At 40.4% G+C, this 20,683-nt stretch overlaps 1 protein-coding gene across 2 annotated transcripts in view; it reads left to right on the top strand.

Annotated features, from left to right (window-relative positions):
* fibcd1b (fibrinogen C domain containing 1b) overlaps positions 1-20,339 on the top strand; it is a 123,934-nt gene extending 103,595 nt beyond the window's left edge. For both annotated transcript variants that reach the window (XM_082542363.1, XM_082542362.1), the window contains 2 exons: positions 12,951-13,130; positions 16,691-20,339. In XM_082542363.1, the coding sequence (XP_082398489.1) occupies positions 12,951-13,130; positions 16,691-16,956 (446 nt within the window). In that variant the 3' untranslated portion in view covers positions 16,957-20,339. The remainder of the gene's footprint in view (positions 1-12,950; positions 13,131-16,690) is intronic.
* Positions 20,340-20,683: the final 344 nt, after the last annotated feature.

Below are 20,683 nucleotides of genomic sequence, written 5' to 3'. Positions count from 1 at the left end.
CATGACTTCAGAGATTTAAATTTGTTGTATCGCAGCGTTTTACCTGACCTTCTTATCAGTAAAAAAAATGAATCCCGTTTAAGTCGGATAAACAAGCGAGCTGTCTTGGCTGTGGCAGGGACCTCAGCAGCAATTTTGAAGATTTATGTTTGGCACTCTCATGGTTTGGGAAAAATACATCTGAAATGGTCCAAAAGGATAACATTCAGCCTCCTTGCACACTAACGCTGTCCTTGAAATACTCTGTGAAGTGAAGTGCTGTGAGTAAATCAAAGTAAATTTAAAAAATTAAACATCCTGAAAGAGCAAACAACCAAATGAAAACAAATCATTAGGCAAATAAACCAAAATTGTAATGGAATTGAAATTCACAGACAAAAAGGTGGAAATGAATAGAAAAACAAAACACCTTAAATGAAATAAATGAAAGCAATAATGAGCAGAATCACAGGTAGTCATCCTTTGCCTTAAGTGTTAATAAAACAATACATTCAGAAATCAGCAGAGGTTCTGCCACTGTAGTAGCATTTTTTTTTTACCTCCTTTCCTTGTTAAGTGTTTAATATGTTATGACAAACCATGTCCTCCACATACAGTACACTTAAAGTGGTGCATGTTTAGTATAAAAAGTTGATGGTACAGAACATTTGGGATTTTACACAATGCATTTTTTTCTAAAAACACAGAGCTAAAATATAATGAGCATCACCCATGGCCGGCCTAACGCTGTGTGCATTCTAATGATGTTAGTTCTTCTGTTACAGTTCAGATCAGTTTGTGTGCCTCAAACCAGAGAACAGTAATCCTAATTAATCATATCCCTGAATAACCCGTTATCTACACTTGTGCCATCAAAGGCACTAATTCCCTACTGAATGGCAGTCAAACCTATGGCACCTTGCTTTCACTGCTAGCTCTGCTGACTTATAGGTGTGCTTGATCTTCAGCTGGATTTTAGTCAGAATGAATTAGTTGGGAAATGGCCTATTAATTTTAAGGTCACTGTCAGACAACTGAGTGTTGTATTTCTTGTCAAAAAAAGGCCACTTTTAATTTCAGCAGTTAGATAAGGAGAAGAAAATGCACGAATAGTCTTTTTTTTTTTTGCTGATACTGCAATGAAAATGAAATTGCAAAGTGATATTTGATATCTGATATTCTATTTGCATTTAATTAGGATAGGATTAGTTCATATAGGCTTAGTTGGTCAAAAATGTGTTAACAATAGCACCTCTGATATTGAAAGTTACTTCTTTATCCATGTGAATGCTAACATGTGCAATAAGATTACTATCAGTAATCACAGGCACATGTATTATTATAGCAGACATTTTGACATCCTTGTTCTGTCCTCTGTTTGGTCTGCATGAATTATTCTTTGAGCAAGTGCAATGTTTTATGCATCACATATCATATCAGGATCACATGGATCTTAATGGTAAAACACTGTCATGAAGTAAAGGAAATAAGCACAGAGCCAGCCAGTAATGAAGTGAAATAATTATTACCTATCTTAAGATTATAAATCCTTCTGTTTGTGTATCAGACAGTAACAGTATATGAGCTATGTATTCTTAATGCACTGCTGATTGCTACGGTTGCTTGGTTGAACTATAGCGGAGAGGTTATTTGGATAGGAAAACGCCATTAGTTTTAATCAAGACTCACTGCCATGACTACATCACAGTACATCATTGTGACCTGCCAATTAGCTTTGCATCTCGCCTGTTACATCAACCTTTGCCTGTCCTCATCTATTTAAAAAAAACATACCCAGTCATTAATAATAGTCATGATGAGAAAATGCATTGGGTGGAGGAAGAGCTTTGCGAAACAGACAGCAGTTTGCATTGGAAGAGCTCCAAATCAAGCTCGCTAGCAGTAGCTGAACCATACAATGCAAACATGCAATTAAACTGTTCAAGCTACATTATAAGCAACATGAGCAGACTCGTAGCAAAGTTAGTGTCTTACTGTGAGCTGTCACTAGCAGCAGCGGCAGGTACTCATTGTTTTTCAGAGATTTCAGCAGAGCTCAAATACAGAAGTGGAGATATTTGCAGTTATGGTGGCTTCATGTACGCAGTAGGAAAGACAACATAAGTAGACATTAACATGATATGAAGGAAATAAACAAAGAGATAAAATCTTTGGAGACAGTAATACATGCCATTATTACGTCTTGGTTTGATTGCTGGGTCGCACTTTGTGTTGGAGTTAGCCCTTCTTCCGGTTGGTTCAAAATGATGCTTTTTGATTGGGAACACATAAAAAGAAGAGCACATTACACATGTTCTGACTTTGCTCCACTGTCTGTGAACTTTAGAGTCCATTTCAAGTTCTTGTATTTGTTTGTAAATCCTTAAATGGTATAGCCCCGCCTTACCTCAGCTGCTTTACCCCTGCACTCCTGTCTGATCTCTCAGATCATCTCACTATTTGCTCCTACATACTCTGCACATTAGACGGTCACCTACGTTGGCCAATTTTAAAAATTGAAATTGTGTTATAGTTGTTTTTGTAGTTTTTTATGATGTTCAATTTTATTCAATTTTGTGTGTAGCACTTGTGCGGCATGGTATGGTAATCATGTAACACCACCTTTGTCATTTTACTGAAAATTACCAATAACATCCCAACATTTTGATATGGTAATTATAACTGAGAGCTACAAGTTGCAGTTCAAACTATTTACTAAAAAGTTAATAAATGATTAAATAACATGAAAAATGGGGAACAGGTTAGATAACTAATTAATCATCTGTTGACTGTCAGTAAATGTTAGAGAAGTAGTTTTTAATACACAGTTAAACATGCTTGACTTTTGTCAAATAATACTAAAATAATAAAAAATAATTATGAACAAATTTGGGGAAAAATATTAATTAATGTTACAGATACATTATTTAAACATGAGGTAAAAGTAAAAAATAATTGGTAGACAGATTCCAGTTTATTAGCATAAAATTAGATTAAATAACAATCTATGCAGTATTTGTTGTGTTGGATCAGAAAACTAGTGTTTCGTTATTTGACGACATGGTAGGTTTTTTTGTGTGTGTTTGTTTGTTTTTCCTGTCTGTTGAACATATAATATTAATCCTGCATGATCATTTGTTTAAACCTTTAAACTTCCTCTGCTTTCTTGCCTGTGTGTTTGTTATATTCGTTATATATACAGTTCCTGTTTTATCACACGTTATACTGAAACTGATAGCAAACCATTCTTAAATAGTTAAATTCTGTATTTGCATTTTGTTTTACTTGTACATCATTGAATACCACTTCAGTGGTATCCCATTAATTTTCCATCATGTGCATGGCAGTAGTACTTGCGATCAAGTTAGTCAGCAACCACTAACACACACCAGAGATTTAAACAAAAAATAAAAAGATGGTAATATCACAACTGGCTTTTATCTGTGCAATTTAGAAAGACCAGCTGATTTATATTATAATATTTTCACATTATGCAACAAGGTCACTTTTAATATTGCTTTTTGAAGCAGATAAAAAAAAGACCAATTCCCACTTAAAACTGTTTTACTGCAGTATGAGATGCCCCTGATTGAGAAAGAGAATTTTAAAGTACACATATTTTGCAGCGGATTAGCATTTAATTATACGTTGTATTGGAACACTGCAATAAGACTCTTTTGCTCATCTCTGCCACTCAACAGCTCTGTTGGGCTGCCAGACTAACAGCATTGCCACCCGTCGTGATCCTTCATTCTATAGCTTTGTGTGTCAACTCTGCCTAATTAAATATGACCCTTGACCTTGAAATAGTAAGAAATATCCTCCCAGTTTACAACTTCATTTAGTGATGTCACGCTTCAGTGTCGAGTGTCATGGATTAGCAGTGTAATTCTTTTTTTTTTATGCTGTCATCCTACAAACCATTTATCGATTCTGCAGAGCCACATCTTCACACCTGCAGCCATGCTGAACCACCTCCATCTGCGGGCACCGCGAGACAACTTCCATTAAAGCCGCAGAATTTAATTCAGTGAAAATGCTGGAGGTCTTGAATATGCGGCTCAGTGAGCTTTTGTCTATTCAGAAACCCATAAGACTCAAAGGAAACAATATGTATTAATAATATATTGCAAAATGTATCTATCTTCAAAGATGAAGCAAGTGACTCCTAGCAGCAGTAATGAGGGCGCTGTGGGCAAAGTGAACAAACATTCCCAAGATCATTATTCCCAAGTTAGACTCAGCCTGGGGAACGCTACCGTGTGTTTGTTGCTGAATAAATAGTACTACTGAAGTGTTCGTTCAGCTAAAGAATATTCTGTATTCACTCTCGAAATGCTTTTGAATATTGTTAAATCAGGCTCATGTGCACTTGTTCGATCGGTTAAAAGCAGGGTGTGTGTGTAAGGCTTCTTACCAAGCCTGAAAGATCTAGGACCATGTTAGCCCCCACGTTTCAGACCATATCTCATTTGATCTAGAGGCAGTCGGAACATCCAAAAATATGAGTGTGTAAGGGGAAAAGATTTTCCACTTTCCAGTTCCAGTATAACCAGAGAACATGTATTAATTAGCATACATTTTTAAAGCGTCCACATGCCATCTTCCTGTTTATGATAAATAATATCAAGTTTCTAGAACAACTGACTGATTCGAATTTGCAAGAGGAAAGTTTTCAAACAGGCAAAGCAATGTCAGAGGTGTGACAGTTAATCATAAAATTCTTTTGCTTTTGTGTCCCACCAAATGTCACAGTTGGCTCGGAGGGAGCAGCAAGTCAGAGAGTTCAGCGCACACCTGTCTCTGTTTTTCTCCCTCCACTCCTATCTTTTGATGACAAGGGGAGAACCAACGATAGCAAGCCCTTTGTATTCCCTAAGAGGAGACGACAGCAAGCTTTTTCACTAGACGCGTGTTCGCAAACCCTTCAACCAGCCTAGCCTCTGATGGCAAAGGGCAGAAGAACTGTCCTTGTGGCTATGGAAATAACCGCTCCTCTTCGAGCGTCCGCTCCCACCCCCAACATCCACAATCTCTGTAGAATAAAACTGCTTGACAGGAAGAATAAGGAAAAGACAGCGATGGAGTAAAAGAAAGACAACATGAGGGAGGGGTTGAGTTATCGTGGGAGGGTTAGAGGAGGAGGAGGAGGAGGAGATGGAAGAGTGCTGCTCCTTTTCTCCTTTTTCTACTGAAACAGTCACAGGAGCTGCCCCCCAGCAACAGAGGGAGAAAAGCATGATGAATAATTAACTTCGAGAAATGTCACAAACGGCAGAGAGAAGTGTAATCATTCCTCTGTTGGGTTTAGAGATCTGGGGGGTTTTTTAAATTCTTTTTCTTTTATGCCCCGTAGAGCTGCGTGCACGGCACTGAGACTCTGAGAGCAGGACTTTAACCCTAAAAGCATCAAATACATTCCCCTACACATTTTTCAAATAAAAGGAAATAAATCATTAATATTTAGCCCTTTTAGCAAGTATCACAAAGGCATCTCACAGAGGTCTTCTGCATTTTTAATCAAACCATTGATGTCAGTCTCATTAGCTCTAAAATCACATTTAGGGAGCGAGAGCCTCTGATGGTAATGGTTTAATCAATGTCAGGAAGGCTTGAGCTTTGCTTCCTTTTAGTTTGGGAGAAGCGGAACATGCCCTCTCAGAATGAATAAAAGATTTTAAAAAAAGACAAATTATTGTCTTCATGTTCTAAACAAGCTAAATTTGTCCTATATCCCAGAAACCTGTTGTGAAAATGAGTTATAGATTACCATGACCTAGTTTAATGAGGTATTGCGGGTTATATATATCATTTCTATTGTCATTTTCATACATTTATCGCCAAAGAGGATCGATAGCTGGCTTCCATATTTGTGTGTTTTAAGTTTAACGTTGGTCTGCTTTTCATATATTTAGCAGAGAAGACTCTTTGTCTTCTGTTTACCTGATGTGCAGTCAGCTGGATGAAGATGTTTAAGGCGCAGAACTTTTTAGCTTTGCAACTTTGTTGGTAAAGACATTGTGAAAAAGAAATAAGGACATCGATAATTGAAAAGCAAAGAACGCTTATAGATTGTTCTTCCATCATTGTGCAATCAGGCACACTCTAAATGAGATTCCCTGTCAGTAAACACATTGATTGTTCAAAATAAGAGGATTTTTCATTACACAGAGTAATTATCCCTATACGGGTAGTTTTGTATAATGTAGAGATCCATCTTATGAAGAAAGGTTAAGGAACATTGCTACTCATTTATATTGTGTTTGAAGCGCTGGATAGCATTAGTAGGAGGGGGTAGATTACCTCACCAGGACATTTTTCTAGCATCATAGAAGCTGGTATCGATGTCCTTGCTTTGTTGGTGATGGCGATACTTTCAGTAAGCTCACATTCATTTCTGATATGCAGGAATGTTTGATTTAAACATTTATAGTAAAAGGAATCAAAACTTGATGTTATCCAAGGTGGCCTTGAAAGGGCTGTAACTTTTGAAAACACCAGCAAATAGGACAAATGCTGCAAAAGTTCACAAAAAAAAAACCAAATCACAAAACACTGTATTTGTGGTTTTTTGGGGGGGAAAGACAATAACGTGTCTCACAACCGTGACAAGCTAATAGTAAACGCCTAATAGCAAATATGTGTCTACAGTAATAAATAAATCGTGATTAAAACACACATTACCTTGCTTCTTTTTCTGTCTCACAACAGCAAAGAATCCTCTGCTTCTTTTAAAAGTGCCTTGGTGCTTAAATCCTTTTCATGCGTTGTTTCTCTCATTTCTACAGCTGTTCCGTCACATTAATGTCTCCCCAAAAACACTTCCATTGTGTCCATTGGTTTTTTTTCTACTTCTGATGTCTCTTAAAGTTTTGTTGTTGTTTTTTTTTTGTTTTTTGTTTTTTGGGGGGGGTTGTGTCTTTTACTGTTTCTGTTGTCTTTCATTAAACTTCCTGTTTGCTTTTCCAGCATCTTTCTGTTTGCTGCTTTTTTCTTAAGTTGCAGTGCATCTCACCTCTCAGGGACAACGTAGTACAGGAGCTTTCTATGAAACCTCACTAACAGGACTAACCAGTCTACCCTACCTTGTTATTGGTGTTTGAAGTAGGAGAAAGTTCCACATTGGACTTATAGTATAACTAGTGTAATTTCTTTTTCATGACTACATCATCCAGTTTGTCTAATGTTTTCTGACGTACCAGAACATTTTTGAATTTCTTTTCCCAGCCAACTCTGTTCAGTAGCGCAAAACCAAGAGTGTACTAACAGACAGCTTGTGTTCTGTTGGTAATTTGAAATGTTTTATATTTAAATAGAATAGTTGTCAGTCTGTCAGTCCACCACTTTAGTCCAAACTGAAATCTCTCAGCAACTATCAGATGGGTAGCCATGAAATTGGTACACATTTCAATAATGCCCAGAGGCTGAACCCTACTGAATCTTGATCTCCTACGTTCTTCTATCTGTCCAGTACTCTGTTTTGTGACCAATTAGGACAAAGATACAACTTCCCTCACACCCTCGGGTGACAGCTGTACATCCACAGACAGTATGGCTGCGTGACATAGAAACATATAACTGCTGATTAGTGATACCTGAGTGACTTGGGTTAGGTGCCCAGCAGGCAGCCTGTCACTCAAAGTGACCGCATCTCTAATAATGCAAAACTTTAAGACTTAAAATTTGGGGTTTTGGAGGGGTGTAGCCTATCCCAACTGTCATAGGGCAAAAAGAGGGATACATTCTGGATGGGTGAGAGAAAACCATTCACGCTCTCATTCATTCTCATATCCACACCTAGATTTACCATTTAATCTAACAGATATGTGGGAGAAAGCCAGAATCCCTGGAGAAAACCCACACAGCGAAAACATGCAAAATCCACAGAGAAAGGAGCTTAGCCTGCATGTGCATTTAAAACTAGGACACTCTTGCTGTGCAGCAACCGCTATAGCTGCAAACAGATGAGCTCGGAAGCATCATCCTTTGTGGAGGTGACTTTAGCAGAAAATGTTTGTACTATGTTAACATGTGAGTCTACGGAAGAGCAGGTCGCCTATGGTCAGTCGAGCAACTGCAGTTTTTTGGCATTAGCTTCATTTTTCAGCCTCACAGGCTTCCACAATGTAGCACTACCAACCTTGACCTCACCGATCTCATTCCGCTTCTATACAAGAAAAGCAATTCAAATCTAAATATTTTACTGGCTCTGAAATAAAATCATTTTGTATCTTTTCTCTTTTTTTGGCATTGTTATAGAAAACCACATTTATTTTCAGCTATTTGTACTGAAGATCTAATTATTGCATTTCCCATGTATATATACATGGGTTTAGTCTCTGGTCAGTTGTAACATTTTAATATTAACGGGCTGCAGAAAGGATACAGTACATCAAAATAGATAATGATATGCCACTATAGCTAGAACAAAGGGAACAAAGAAAGCATGCCCTAATTGCTCGTGTGAAGCGCGCAGGAGGACAGGAGGACAAGTTTTCTGACTGCCTCCTTTGCTTCTCTTAAATGGCAAATCAGCGAGAAGAGAGAGAATCACTGCCCCAGCAGAGCAATCAGCATGTTAATACTGAAGCAAAACACCTCAAAATCCTCCCATGTACCAGAATCCATTTTTAAATAACCTAACAATAACATTTAATTAACAGAGAGAGTTACACCTGAGCATTTAGATTTTAACCAAAGAAGTCTCTGTTGTTATTTCACTTGTCTTCCTCTTTAATTATTCTGAATTGGAGTCTTGCTGAGATTCTCTGGGGCTTTAATTAGGGACTGAATGAAAGTTATGTAAATACAGTTGGAAGCCGTAGAGTCTTTAAATAGAGTTGTGTTGCATCTGGCATTCCCCCCACCTGAAAGAGAAAACATCCTAAGTCTTTCTTTTGAAGTTTGTCAAATCACTCTGGGGTACTTTTCCCTTAGGTGTTTGTGTGGATTGATACTTTTTCTCAAAGGGTTATGACACAAAAAATATTTCTGTGAATGTGCCGGGTTTTTCTGTCTGAAGGCATGTAGAAAACAATTAATGTGTGTCGCGTTCTCGCTGTGTTTTTACTGCTGTGTAATCCCGAGCATTTGTATACTCGTATAAAACTTTTAACTATTCACTGGAAACCCGCACGCATGATGTTACTTGCCTATGACTGTATTAATAACTGATTCTCCAGCTCCAATTTGCTGATCTACTGTGAAAATGAAAAGAACGGGATCAACCTCCCATTGGGCTAGATTAAATCCAAACTAAGTGCCTGGGCCCAGACTGCGAGCTTCTGTCTCTGAATAATAATGGGTTCTTTCAGCTGTGTTTGTCATCAAATTAGCCCTCTACTTCAGTCGAGGCACTCTCAGAGAGCAATTCTCGACAGCGATGGAATTCAAATTAGGCCGAGTCAGTTTGAGGTTTGTAAGCTTTAAAAAGGAGAATGAGTTTCATTTGTGGAGGTGATGATTGCCGTAGGAGGTAAAATGACAGTGTTTAGGTTCATAAAAACAAAAAAAAAACATCTTCCTTCCTCTGGTGAGGAAGGAAGTACCTTTAATGGTGATTTTGAGTCATGTTACGGGACAGACAGTAAAACAAACCCTAAACCAGAAATTGTAGCCTGCAGCATGCTCCACATGCGCTAAATCCAACTCTTATTCCAAACCATAAAGCCTTTGAAGCTCTTCCATCGGTGCATGCACTCATTTCAATTTTTTTTCCTCTCTCTTTTTATTCTCTCACATAAACACTAACAGTACAGAGTGCACTTATAAGCATAGCGGAGGATGTTTTACAAACTCTTGAGGCAAAGTTCACTTTTGTTTGTCTTCCTGCCTTGTATTTGGTATTAAGAGGACCTAGACAGAGTTCTTCCTGCTTCTCTGTGCCTGACACTGTGTAACTTGTAGCTTTGATCAGCTCAGGAGAGGAAAACCTGCACTGGGAAGCGCCATCACTACAACGCAGCAGGGAGGACACGTAGAGCAGGAGGGGGCAAGGAAGAAGGGAGGGCAACCCTGTTTTCCCTCTGGCACTTTCTGTCTTGCATACGTTCGTTTAAGGGTTTAGCGATAATTAAAAGATCCATCCGGGGGATCGAGAGAACGATGACAGGCATGAATCTAAAACAGCTGAAAGGGTTGAACATGGACTGTGAGTTTATAAAGAGGTCTTTGGAATATGTCTTGGATATGAAAGCAATACACAAACTTAGAACATATTGACAACTTAAGATTTTCTTGAAACTGAAAATGCTTTTTGGATGCTATTTTTAATTTGCAAAGAATTTCCAATCTAGTACATTTCTTCCTTTTGGTTCTGAGCCTTAATGAGCTGGGACTTCACACGTCAGTAAAATCAGACTTAATCTGCGCCTCATGCCCAGTTACACGTATTGATCTGATTCTTGCTTTAGATAAAATTGTGTTCATAATAGCAGCTTATTTTTTGTTAATACCTCCCTCACTTTCTTTTTTGAATATCACAGATCTGATAAGAATTGAAATGATTGCGTCCCTGACATCTGAGAGTTTAAATAGTGTTTTATTAGTGCATTTGGAACAAATGTAAAGCAAATTACAGTCATGTGAAAAGGACTCTATGCTGGCCTGTGAAAATGTAATTACACCCCATGATTTAACAGCTTCTAGAACTGCATTTGGTAACGACACCTTGACATTCATTTACTGTATGACTCTATCAGTCTCTCGTTGTGGAGGAATTTTGTATCACTCTGCTTCACATCATTTCAGTCCACTGAGGTTTGCTGCTGGTTTGGTTTGAGGTCTGGACTTTGACTGGGTCATTGTGACACCTTGATTCCTTTCTTTTGTAGATTTGCTGTTGTGCTTGGGATAATTGTCCTGTTGCATGACCTAATTTGCCACAGTGTGAGTCTTGACTCACATGTGAGTCTCGAATACCTCACTGACTGCAGACTGTCCAGGTCAAGTGGCAGCGAAAAAAACCCAAATCAGCACCCTTCCATCACCATGCTTGACAGTTAGGCTACGTTCACACTGCAGGCGAAAGCGCATCAAATTTTTTGACCCTATGCGACCCATATCCGATCATGGTATGACAGTGTGAACGGCACAAATCCGATATTTTCAAATCCGATCTGGGTCACTTTCGTATTTGGTACTGAATCCGATACATATCCGATGTTTCAGAAAGCGACTGCTGTGTGAACGGTCATGTTGCATTAAATCCATCTTTTACGTCACTGACACAAGACAGACGCTAATTATCAGCGCCGGAGAAGCGCCAGATAGGACATTGCGAACGCTTCCTGGCCATCCGGTGAACCTGCTGGGAAGACAACGTTGGAGAAATGTTAACGTTTTATTTGTACTGCATAATCTGCAGATTCTGACAGAAATCTGCAACTATCCTTTGAAGCACCGCTCCTCTCTAAAACAGCAATAAGGATCATTAGTAGGTTATTTACATCATTATGTAATAACTTAAAGCAAAAATTGGGAAACGTGAAGTCCGAAGTCTTTATATTAAGGGCCATCAGTCAAACGATATTGTTTGCTCTGGATCTAAACAGAGCGCGTTGTGTGTGACATATTCTTTTGCGCATGCGGGCCGCTTTGAGCGTTCACACTGGAGCGCGTTTGCTGTCGCATTTTATTTGTAGCGTGAACGAGCAGACAAAAAGATCGGATTTGATCAAAATATCGGAATTGAGCATTAAGACCTGCAGTGTGAACGTAGCCTTATTATGAGGTGTTTCTGCTGATGTGTTGTGTTTGGTTTTTGCCAAACTGGGAGCTGTGTATCATGACCAGACCACAGACCTCTCCACTTTGGCCCGTCCAAAGGAAAAGTCTTGCTGAGCCTTGGTTGTTCAGTCTTCATATAATTGTCCTGACATGAACTTTAACATTTAAAATGTCAACTGAGGCCTGTAGAGTCTGCAATGTAGCTTAATGATTTTTTCCAGTTTCTCTGGGACAGTCAGTCCTTGGAAGATTGGCAGCATCAACACATACGTGAATGCTACAGATCAATTAATCAAGTGCACTTGAGTATCAGCACTTGATTAACTGATCTTGATTAATTCCTATGATAGCAGTAAAGGTGTGCTTAGTTTTTCTCACAGCATCTTGTGAAAAAGTACTTCTAAAAACAACTGTGGGTGAGCCCAGGATTTACAAATCTGTATTTTTCTATCATCCAGGGAGCAGCGATGTTGTGAAATTTGCATTTAATAATGCATCCTTTGATGATGAAATGATAGGTTTATGGCTGAGTATGCTTGTTGTCCAAGACAGCAAGGGGAAATAATCTAGAAATTGACTTACGGGACATTGGTACCCTCTTCTTTTGAAGAAAGACGATCTTCTCCTCTTAAAGTAAGACACTGTCCCGGATAAGGCTGCCCAGCCTTGCAAGCACATGATAAAATACAAAACGCAGCCTGTCTGCTTTGAGAAATCCAGGACATCGCCACCTTATCTGGGAGCCTTCAAAATAATGTCAACTGGTAATCAATAGACTTTGGTGATTCAAATGGCTTAAAACCCATACTGAAAAGTCAACATGCTAAACATAAACACGGTTCTTATAAATAAACCAATATTATCTTGTGATACACGAACATGATTAATACAATTTTGAACTACACTTGAAGCGGGGTCAGTGTCTGGTGCCATTCATTCAAGAGGAGAAACGCTGATGGATTCAATAGATTCAGCTGGGTTCTCTAACCTCCAAGCATTCAGCAGTGTGAGCAGTCCACACCCACACACACTTTGAAAAGAAACTCTAATCTTGTTTTGGAAAGAAACCCTACACATGCAGGGAGAGACTCTAAATGGGACAAAAACCATGTTACAGCTTATTTCCAGAAAATGTATGGCATTGAGAGGCTGCTGAAATAGCTTTATATTGCTTGCTGAGAATAACGGCAGTACTTGGTAATGGATTATTTTGGTCTGTGTCTCGCTCTTTTTTCTCCCTGCAGGGCTAAAGCAGATCCATGCCCTGTCCATCCAGGGGAACTATGAGCTACGTATCGACCTGGAGGACTTTGAAAACAACACAGCGTACGCCCAGTACGGCACCTTCGGAGTGGGCCTCTTCTCGGTGGACGCCGATGATGACGGATACCCTTTGACTGTGGGAGACTATTCAGGCAATGCAGGTATGTGCTGTGTACTCAGTGAACTCATTAAGGCTTTTCTTGGAAGACATACTGTGCACTCTGATTAGTATACACCATATTTGTTTTGCACATATTATTTTTTTCCCCTTCGTTCAACCTAATGGCAAACACAGCAGTGTGCGAAAGTCCAGCCAACGCCCCTCGTATTCTGCATTCCAGCAAATATAACTGTGCATTATTTTTGCAGTGCAGTAGACGTGTCCACTTGTTAAGCTTTGCAGAGAGTGCTCAGAGTGAGGGACTGCTAGTGTCTGTTTCTCTGCTCACTCATCATGAGATTCAAGCCAGCTACCTGTCACCTTGATTAAATTACTGCCAAATAATTGCCGTGCTTGACCTGCAGCGTAAACAAAAAAGCTGCCATTGAAATGAAGAAGCAATTTAAAGAAGCTTTGGGGAGCAGTGCTTTGAGAACAGACAGAGAGAGAATGGGGACAGATATGAGAGCGGGGAGGAGAGTAGTCGATAAGAAGGAGGGTGACTGGAGGAAACTGGGATGGGAGAACTAGGGGGACAGGTGTGGGAGAAAAAGAGGTAAATAAAAATGAGGATAGAGATATTTAAGGGACAGAGAAGGCAATGAAGCGAAGGAGGAAGAGAAAAATGGGTTGTATGTATGATGGGGATGGGGGGGTGTTCCTCCAGCTATGGCTCTGCTAAAATTCCTGTAAAACTCCAGGCCTGTCCTCTTCAAAGCCTGACCTTGAACTCGTTTGCCTGCTGGACATTTGAATCCAGTCAAATTATGGCTACTCCAACTCTCTCGGGATAGTCACACTCTCACGTCAGCTTCCCCCACAGCAGCTCTACTGTTATTATTAGTAGTATTTTCCATAGCTCTGGCTGCTTTTGATCAGCAGACAGGTGCTCGTTTCTACTGGGAGCAGCTGGATCTTAATGGGCATCAGAGGAGGCTGCCGGCCCCCAAGCCACCCAAGTGGCATCCTCTGCCTTGTAAATGAGCCTGTTTTTGCGCCCCTCCCCCACCCTTCCCCTTTTCTTCCTAGCTCTGGTCATCATTGTACTGTTGACACCAGTAAGCATTTTTTTCCCTTGTTCTACTCCCCCACTATCTAATTTCTCCTAACATCAAGCGGCACACAACGTGAATATCAGACATGCCTGTCAAATTATTTTTCCTACCGAGCGGTTACCATAGTAATGCCAAATAGCAAGTGGAGCAGGGCAAAGTGAGAGGGTAAGAAGCTGTGCGGCCACATCCTGGGCAATTAAGGGCTGTTTGATGCCCTGGCGAGCTGTTAGGCTTCACCTGATGACTGGTGAGCACTCTTTCATTCTGCTCACCACTTTTTCCCTCTATCCATTTCTAGTCACAGTGTGAAGCCTGCTTTTTTTCCAAAAAAAAAAAAATTTGAAGGGGCAAAGAGTGGAGGAAATGTATGGGGAGTTTATTGAACATTATGAGCTCTTTCAACATCCATTTGCAGGAAACTTTTGGTCTACCGCAGCATCTGCAAGGGCGTTACTTTCATTTTCCTGGTGAATTTACAGCAGCGGCTCGCAAAACAGTTGTCAGCGTGAGAGGATTTGCCAGTAATAAATCTTTAAATAGTCAGAGCGATATTTTCAGCTGTGTGGATCAGATTGACCTTTCAGACCACTATTAGGTCCACTTAGGTGATGCAACTTGGCTGCGCCACATCCCTGCAGTGGTCTTTCATCACTGCCATAATCACAATGAGAGGTTATGGGAAAGAATGCCCTCTTATAGAATAAGTACGCTTTTAAAGCTCTTTGAAGCTGTTACAAAAGTTACATTATTATACTAAATTTCTTAAAGTGGACAAAATACCCTGACTTAGCAAAAGACTGAGGGGCAAGATGTAGGGGTAAACACACACCACATAAACAAACACAAAGACATAACCGGAATGAGGGCACAGAGGGCAAGGGGATGTGAAAACACTCAGACCTCGAGGGAGGGAAGAACAATATGGCCGTACCTAAAACCATGACATCAACATATGTGAGACAGACCATTTAGTATGTCTCATGTATCATCTGAAAAATTTGTATCCATTAACAACCTAATGAAATAATGAAATCATTTGGGGAGTGTTATTAAAAGGTCGCCACAGAACCTTTGAGTAACTGCCTACAAAGCCGTCTGACCTACTGCTTCAGCTAATGACAAGAAATACTCAGGAGGACACTGGAGCTGTATTTTTATTCCTTTATCTCTTTCTCTCTACAAAACAAAAAAAAGAATAATTGGAAAGTTATGAGGTCTTTTGAAGTTAATCGCTTGTGTATATGTCTAATTACAGGTTTCTAAACCAAGAATGTTCTGATGAAAGATGTAAAGGAGATAGCTATTATTTCAGTAACACTTAATAATATATACTTTACTAAGAGAGTAAATCCCGATGGAATTCAATGGAATTTCACTTTCATTTATTTGAACAAAAATGCAATTATATTTACCTACAAACACAAACAAGTTCGGTTTTTGCAGGAAACAAAGACATAATTGTAATGTAAGTAAATTTAAGTACTATGTGGGTAATTTTGAGTTGATTTCACTTCTATGGTCATTTAGCAATGAAATCAGATTAATTATGTCACATCATAAATATGGTATACTTTTTGGGCCACGGGCCATAATATGGAGGGTTTTTTTTATTAAGAATTAATTAAGAAAAAACAGGTCCCATTAAAATATGGGGTCTCGTGACATAATGATGGGGAGAAACCCTTTTTTAACAATGACTGTTCAAACATCCTCGTGTCCTGTAACATATCTGATAGTTATGCAAAGTTTTGCCACCACATAATACAGTCCGTGTTCCAAAAGGTACAGTGTGCTTACAATGTACGATGGAAAAAGTGGCTGTGGGGGTGGCTGTAGCTCAGGCGGTAGAGCAGGATCAGTCATCTACTGATTGGAAGGTTGGTGGTTTGATTCCCGGCTTCCCCTCGTCTGCATGCCAAATATCCTTGGACAAGATACTAACCCCAAGTTGCTCTCTGATGCATCCATCGGAGTGTGAATGTTAGTTAGAAAGCACTAAGAAAATTGTGCTTGTGCTTATGGGTGAATGCACTAGTTGTGTGAAGCGCTTTAAGTGCTCAGAAGAGTAGAAAAGCGTTAGATGAGAACCAGTCCATTTACCCAAAATGTTCTTTGTTTTTCCCACAAAATTACCAAGAAATGATGCAGTACGGAAAATGTTCTAACTGTGCGATTTGGATCGCGTTTCTTGTAAAATACCCAGAACTTAAATTTACTTACAGTCTAATTGTTCCTCTGTTCCTTCTAAAAACCTGATTTGTCACCGCATTATTCTAGTATTTCTACTTTTAAGTATTTGTAGGCAAGTATAATTAAACTGTAATTTAGTTTAAAAGGCAGTTTAAATTTCATTTAATTACAGTTGAATTACACTCTTAGATGCAGAACATATTTTTATGAAGTTACAGATTCATCTATGTTGTTTTATTCATTAACTTCAGTTATACGACTATTTTGTGTGTACTGACACATTCAAATTTAATTGCCGTTCTTTTCTTTTTTTTAGGTGATTCTCTGTTGAAGCACAATGGAATGAAGTTCACCACCAAAGACAAAGATAACGACCACTCGGAGAATAACTGCGCCTCCTTCTACCATGGCGCGTGGTGGTACCGAAACTGCCACACCTCCAACCTTAACGGCCAGTACCTGCGCGGTCAGCACACCTCCTATGCCGATGGCATTGAGTGGTCCTCCTGGACTGGCTGGCAGTACTCCCTCAAATTCTCCGAGATTAAGATACGCCCGACCCGCGACCCAGAGAATAAATGAAACTGACACGAGAAGGAAAAAAAAAAGAAGAAGAAAATTTTCAAACATTATAAACCACAGTTTCTGACAGCTTGATGGAGTTACTTGTCTCGATATTGTTTATTCACTAAAACGTGCATCTTTGACTTTAGTTGACTCTGCTGTTTTCTCGTGATGTCTCTCTTCCATTTTTTTGCTCCTCTTCCTCGCTCACTCAGCTACTAGTCACCCTGGCTACCTTAATCCTTCCCGTGGTCCCATTCTTTGAGAAATTAAATAACCCGGACGCTCTTATTTTTGAACGTTTAGTTCACAAAAACAGCTTACCAGAGCCCTGAACCAACAACAGTCCACTGCTCCGGGTCTGTCAATGTGGTCCAGCCCCCCTCTGAAGTAAAATGGGTCCCCTGACATCAACCTGACCTAACCTGTGCTGACATGGCACTCAGTTCCACTGCCCACTCCTGTAAAATATGTGAAGACAACCGCCGTTCACAAAACATGAAGACAGAATATGGAAATTATTCAACCCCGCAAACCCCACCCCCACCCTCTGCAAAGAAACTCTCAAGTTTTACCAGGGAGAAGGGGACAGGGCAGTGGTGCACTACGTCACATTTACATCTTTGATCTGTCCGAATGAGCCCCGGCAGGGAAAGTGGCGAGAAGTATGGGCGCTCCGATAATGAGAGCGAGACGGAGAAAATGAGGAAACAATTTGACAGGAGCTAAATTGGTGGAAGGAATGGGGGGGGGGGGGGGCAGAGTGAATCAAACTGGGGAGATGAAGTAGGTGAAGAAGAAGAGGTGCAAGAAAAGGATGGGGGGGAAAAGAAGAGACAGTGGAGGATGTCATTCATCTGACTTGGACCATTAGGGAGCATATTGGGCACTTTGTCTGATCTGCCTGCCAGCTGAGTACTGGCCAACTGATGCAGCACTCACAGATGGTAACCCAGCACTTTGTGTGTGTGTGTGTGTGTGTGTGTGTGTGTGCGTGTGCGTGTAAGAGAGAGAGAGAGAATGTGTGTGTGCCTGAGACAGAGAGAGACAGACAGACAGAGTTCTCTAACACTATCAATTTCCTGTCACGGGTTCAGTAGAGCATCTCGATTGACTACAATGTTTAGCACAGAAAGACTAAGCATGATGCACGGCTGGCTTACCTGCACTCTGTCCAACTAAGTAGCTGAAATACGCCTGCAAGGGATGTAACGAATTAAAGCAGGAAAAGACAACAACTTAGAAGAAACTGATGGAGCCACTGAAAGAGACCCGAGGAAACTTCACGCCCCCCTTTCTTGTTTGTCCTCTCTTTTGTACGTTTTTTTTCCTCTCTCTGTTGTTTCCAGATGATTATTGTGGAATCGGTTTGTGCGATACGGTTTTATCTTGTCATGCAAACGGAGCGAAAGATGCTATAAAATAAGATTTGACGCTCTCAACCGCCGTCTTTTTTCTTCAGAGTCATGGCAACATCCAAACTGCCTACAGAAAACAAAGCAAAAAAAGAACAAAAGATGAAGTCAGTTTAAAAAAAAAAGGAAAGAAAAAATTCACAGCACATGGGCGGAAAACAGTGCAATCCCGATTTTTTTTCCCGTCTCTTTTTTAAAGTCGGTGAATCAACTTTTTTTTGGATGTAATAAAAGCTTTAAAATATCTGTAGATTTTATTGTACAGTGTGTATGACTTTTAGAGCATGAGAATCTGTTTCTTACTATGCTACAACACAAAGAGAACTCAAGCACATAGACTTTACAAAATCCACTGGTTCAAAAAAAGAAGAAGAAAATGCAACATGTGGAGCAAAATAACTTTCCCCCCCTTCTTATAAAATGAGCAAAAGGTGGGGAGTGGCGCTCCTTAGGCCAGATCCAAGTGAAGAAGAGTAACATGATTATCCCTTAAGCACATGCCCGCTCTAATCTGCAGCACAAATTTCAGTCTTTGTGTCAAAGGCACAATGATAAGAGTTTTTTGAACCTCCTCAGGCACAATAGCTGCCTTGCTGGACATTTGCGACCTTTGTGATTACTTGGCTTTGGAGAGTCACTTGGAAGCAGTTTTGAATCCGTGCTAAAGGGTGTCGCTCCAGCTGACAGTGAGTTAACGTGTAGCACCGAGCAATGTTGCACTTAATACCTCTGACACTGGAACAGCTGTGAGTTTTTCTGTCATCCCCGGTGCTTTGATGAAGGATCCCGTTTCTGTGTGTGTTTCTGCTAGCGCCTCGGCTGTGCACACGCGGTATATGTCACGTCGTGGTGGTGGACTCCTGCCACGTCTTTTCATCGAAGAAGCGCCGAAGACACGTTACACATGCCTGCAGATGTTATTGTGGCACAGAGTGTGCGGTGCGCTATTGTCAATTCCGAGACAAGCTGGAACTGTGCGGAGTCGCTCGAGGAGAGGGAATTGGACCGCTCGTTGAGTATGTGTGCGAATCGTGAGTATGTGCGTGTCTCTTTGCCGGACGGAGCGTCGGTATGCGTGAGCGCAAGCGTGCATCTGCAGTGTTTCTGTGTGTACACGTATATGCACATGCGTCGGTTTGTACACGCCCAACGTGCATGAGCCAGACAAGAGAACAGGAGGCTGGGTGTGTCTCTCTGTGGAATTCTGAAGTAATGTGATGCCTATGTACTACATGCCTCCCTCGCTATTTGTGTTGATAACAGAGAGATTTACATAATTCTAATAATGAACTATTACTTATTGTGATTGTGATCCCATTAAAATGGACACCACCTTCTTGGTACTGTGTTGAACTGCGCTTGTGCCCTCGAATCCTGACAACCCGCTCCCGAATTCTCTGTTCGCCTCAACATGACTTTGTGCTCACTGTATACGTTAGCGCTATGTTTCCCTTGTTATTTAAGTGTAAAGACATGTATTATTTGCCATGATGATCCACCACCCCACCCCTCCTTCCCTCTGTGTTAAAGGCCTTCATTGTCACTCTTTGCTGCTGCAGCTTGCTAAGTCTCCGATGGAAGAGATGATAAAAGAAGTGAAATCAGAGGCTCTGATAATTCCCAATTAACCCACTCATTACAGAGTATCCGCACCCTCTCCATCGATCCGCCACGTCCCCAAACCCCTTTCTTACTTTGTACCTCCTTAATTGCCTTAGCCTGTGCTGCCAACCCCGGCTCCTAAATTCCTCTCTCTGCTCTTTCCGCTCCTAACTCCTATCCCCTTTATTGCTCTGTTTTTCTTCCCCTACTCCCATCTCCGCTCTCCCAGCCCGCCCATTCCTTCATTCCCAGCGCAGAACTAACTATGTTTTTCTTTTTTCCTTTTATTTTTGGTGAAGTACTATAGATTGTTTTGCTGAATCTTGATACTGTGTTTTAATGTTCTTGTCAACATTTAATAAACATTCACATTTTATAAATGGAGCACACGCCGAAGCATTTGTGTCTCTCTCGCTGTCTCTGTCTCTAGCAGCGCATCCATACACATCTATAGGCGTGTGGTTCTGTGTTTGTAAGAAGCATTTAGTAGCCTTCTGCTTGTCAAAAGAAAAACTTGTTAACGTTTTGGAACATCAACCACGATAAAGTACCACAAAGCATGTCCTTGGTTTTGAAAGGTAGACTAAGCAGACAAAGAAAAGAAAAAAAAAAGCTTTGGGTCTCTGGGGTCGAGCCACGTAGTTATAGCTTTGCTCGGCGAGGGTTTAGATAATATCAACTTTCAACAACTTTTCTGCTGCAAACTAAATGCAGAGGTAAATTGAATT

Source organism: Aulonocara stuartgranti (genome assembly GCF_965226115.1).
Source record: "Aulonocara stuartgranti genome assembly, chromosome: 7".
Classification (NCBI taxonomy): domain Eukaryota; kingdom Metazoa; phylum Chordata; class Actinopteri; order Cichliformes; family Cichlidae; genus Aulonocara; species Aulonocara stuartgranti.
The sequence above is the reverse complement of the archived record's forward strand: the minus strand, read 5'-3'. Positions and strand labels throughout refer to the sequence as shown.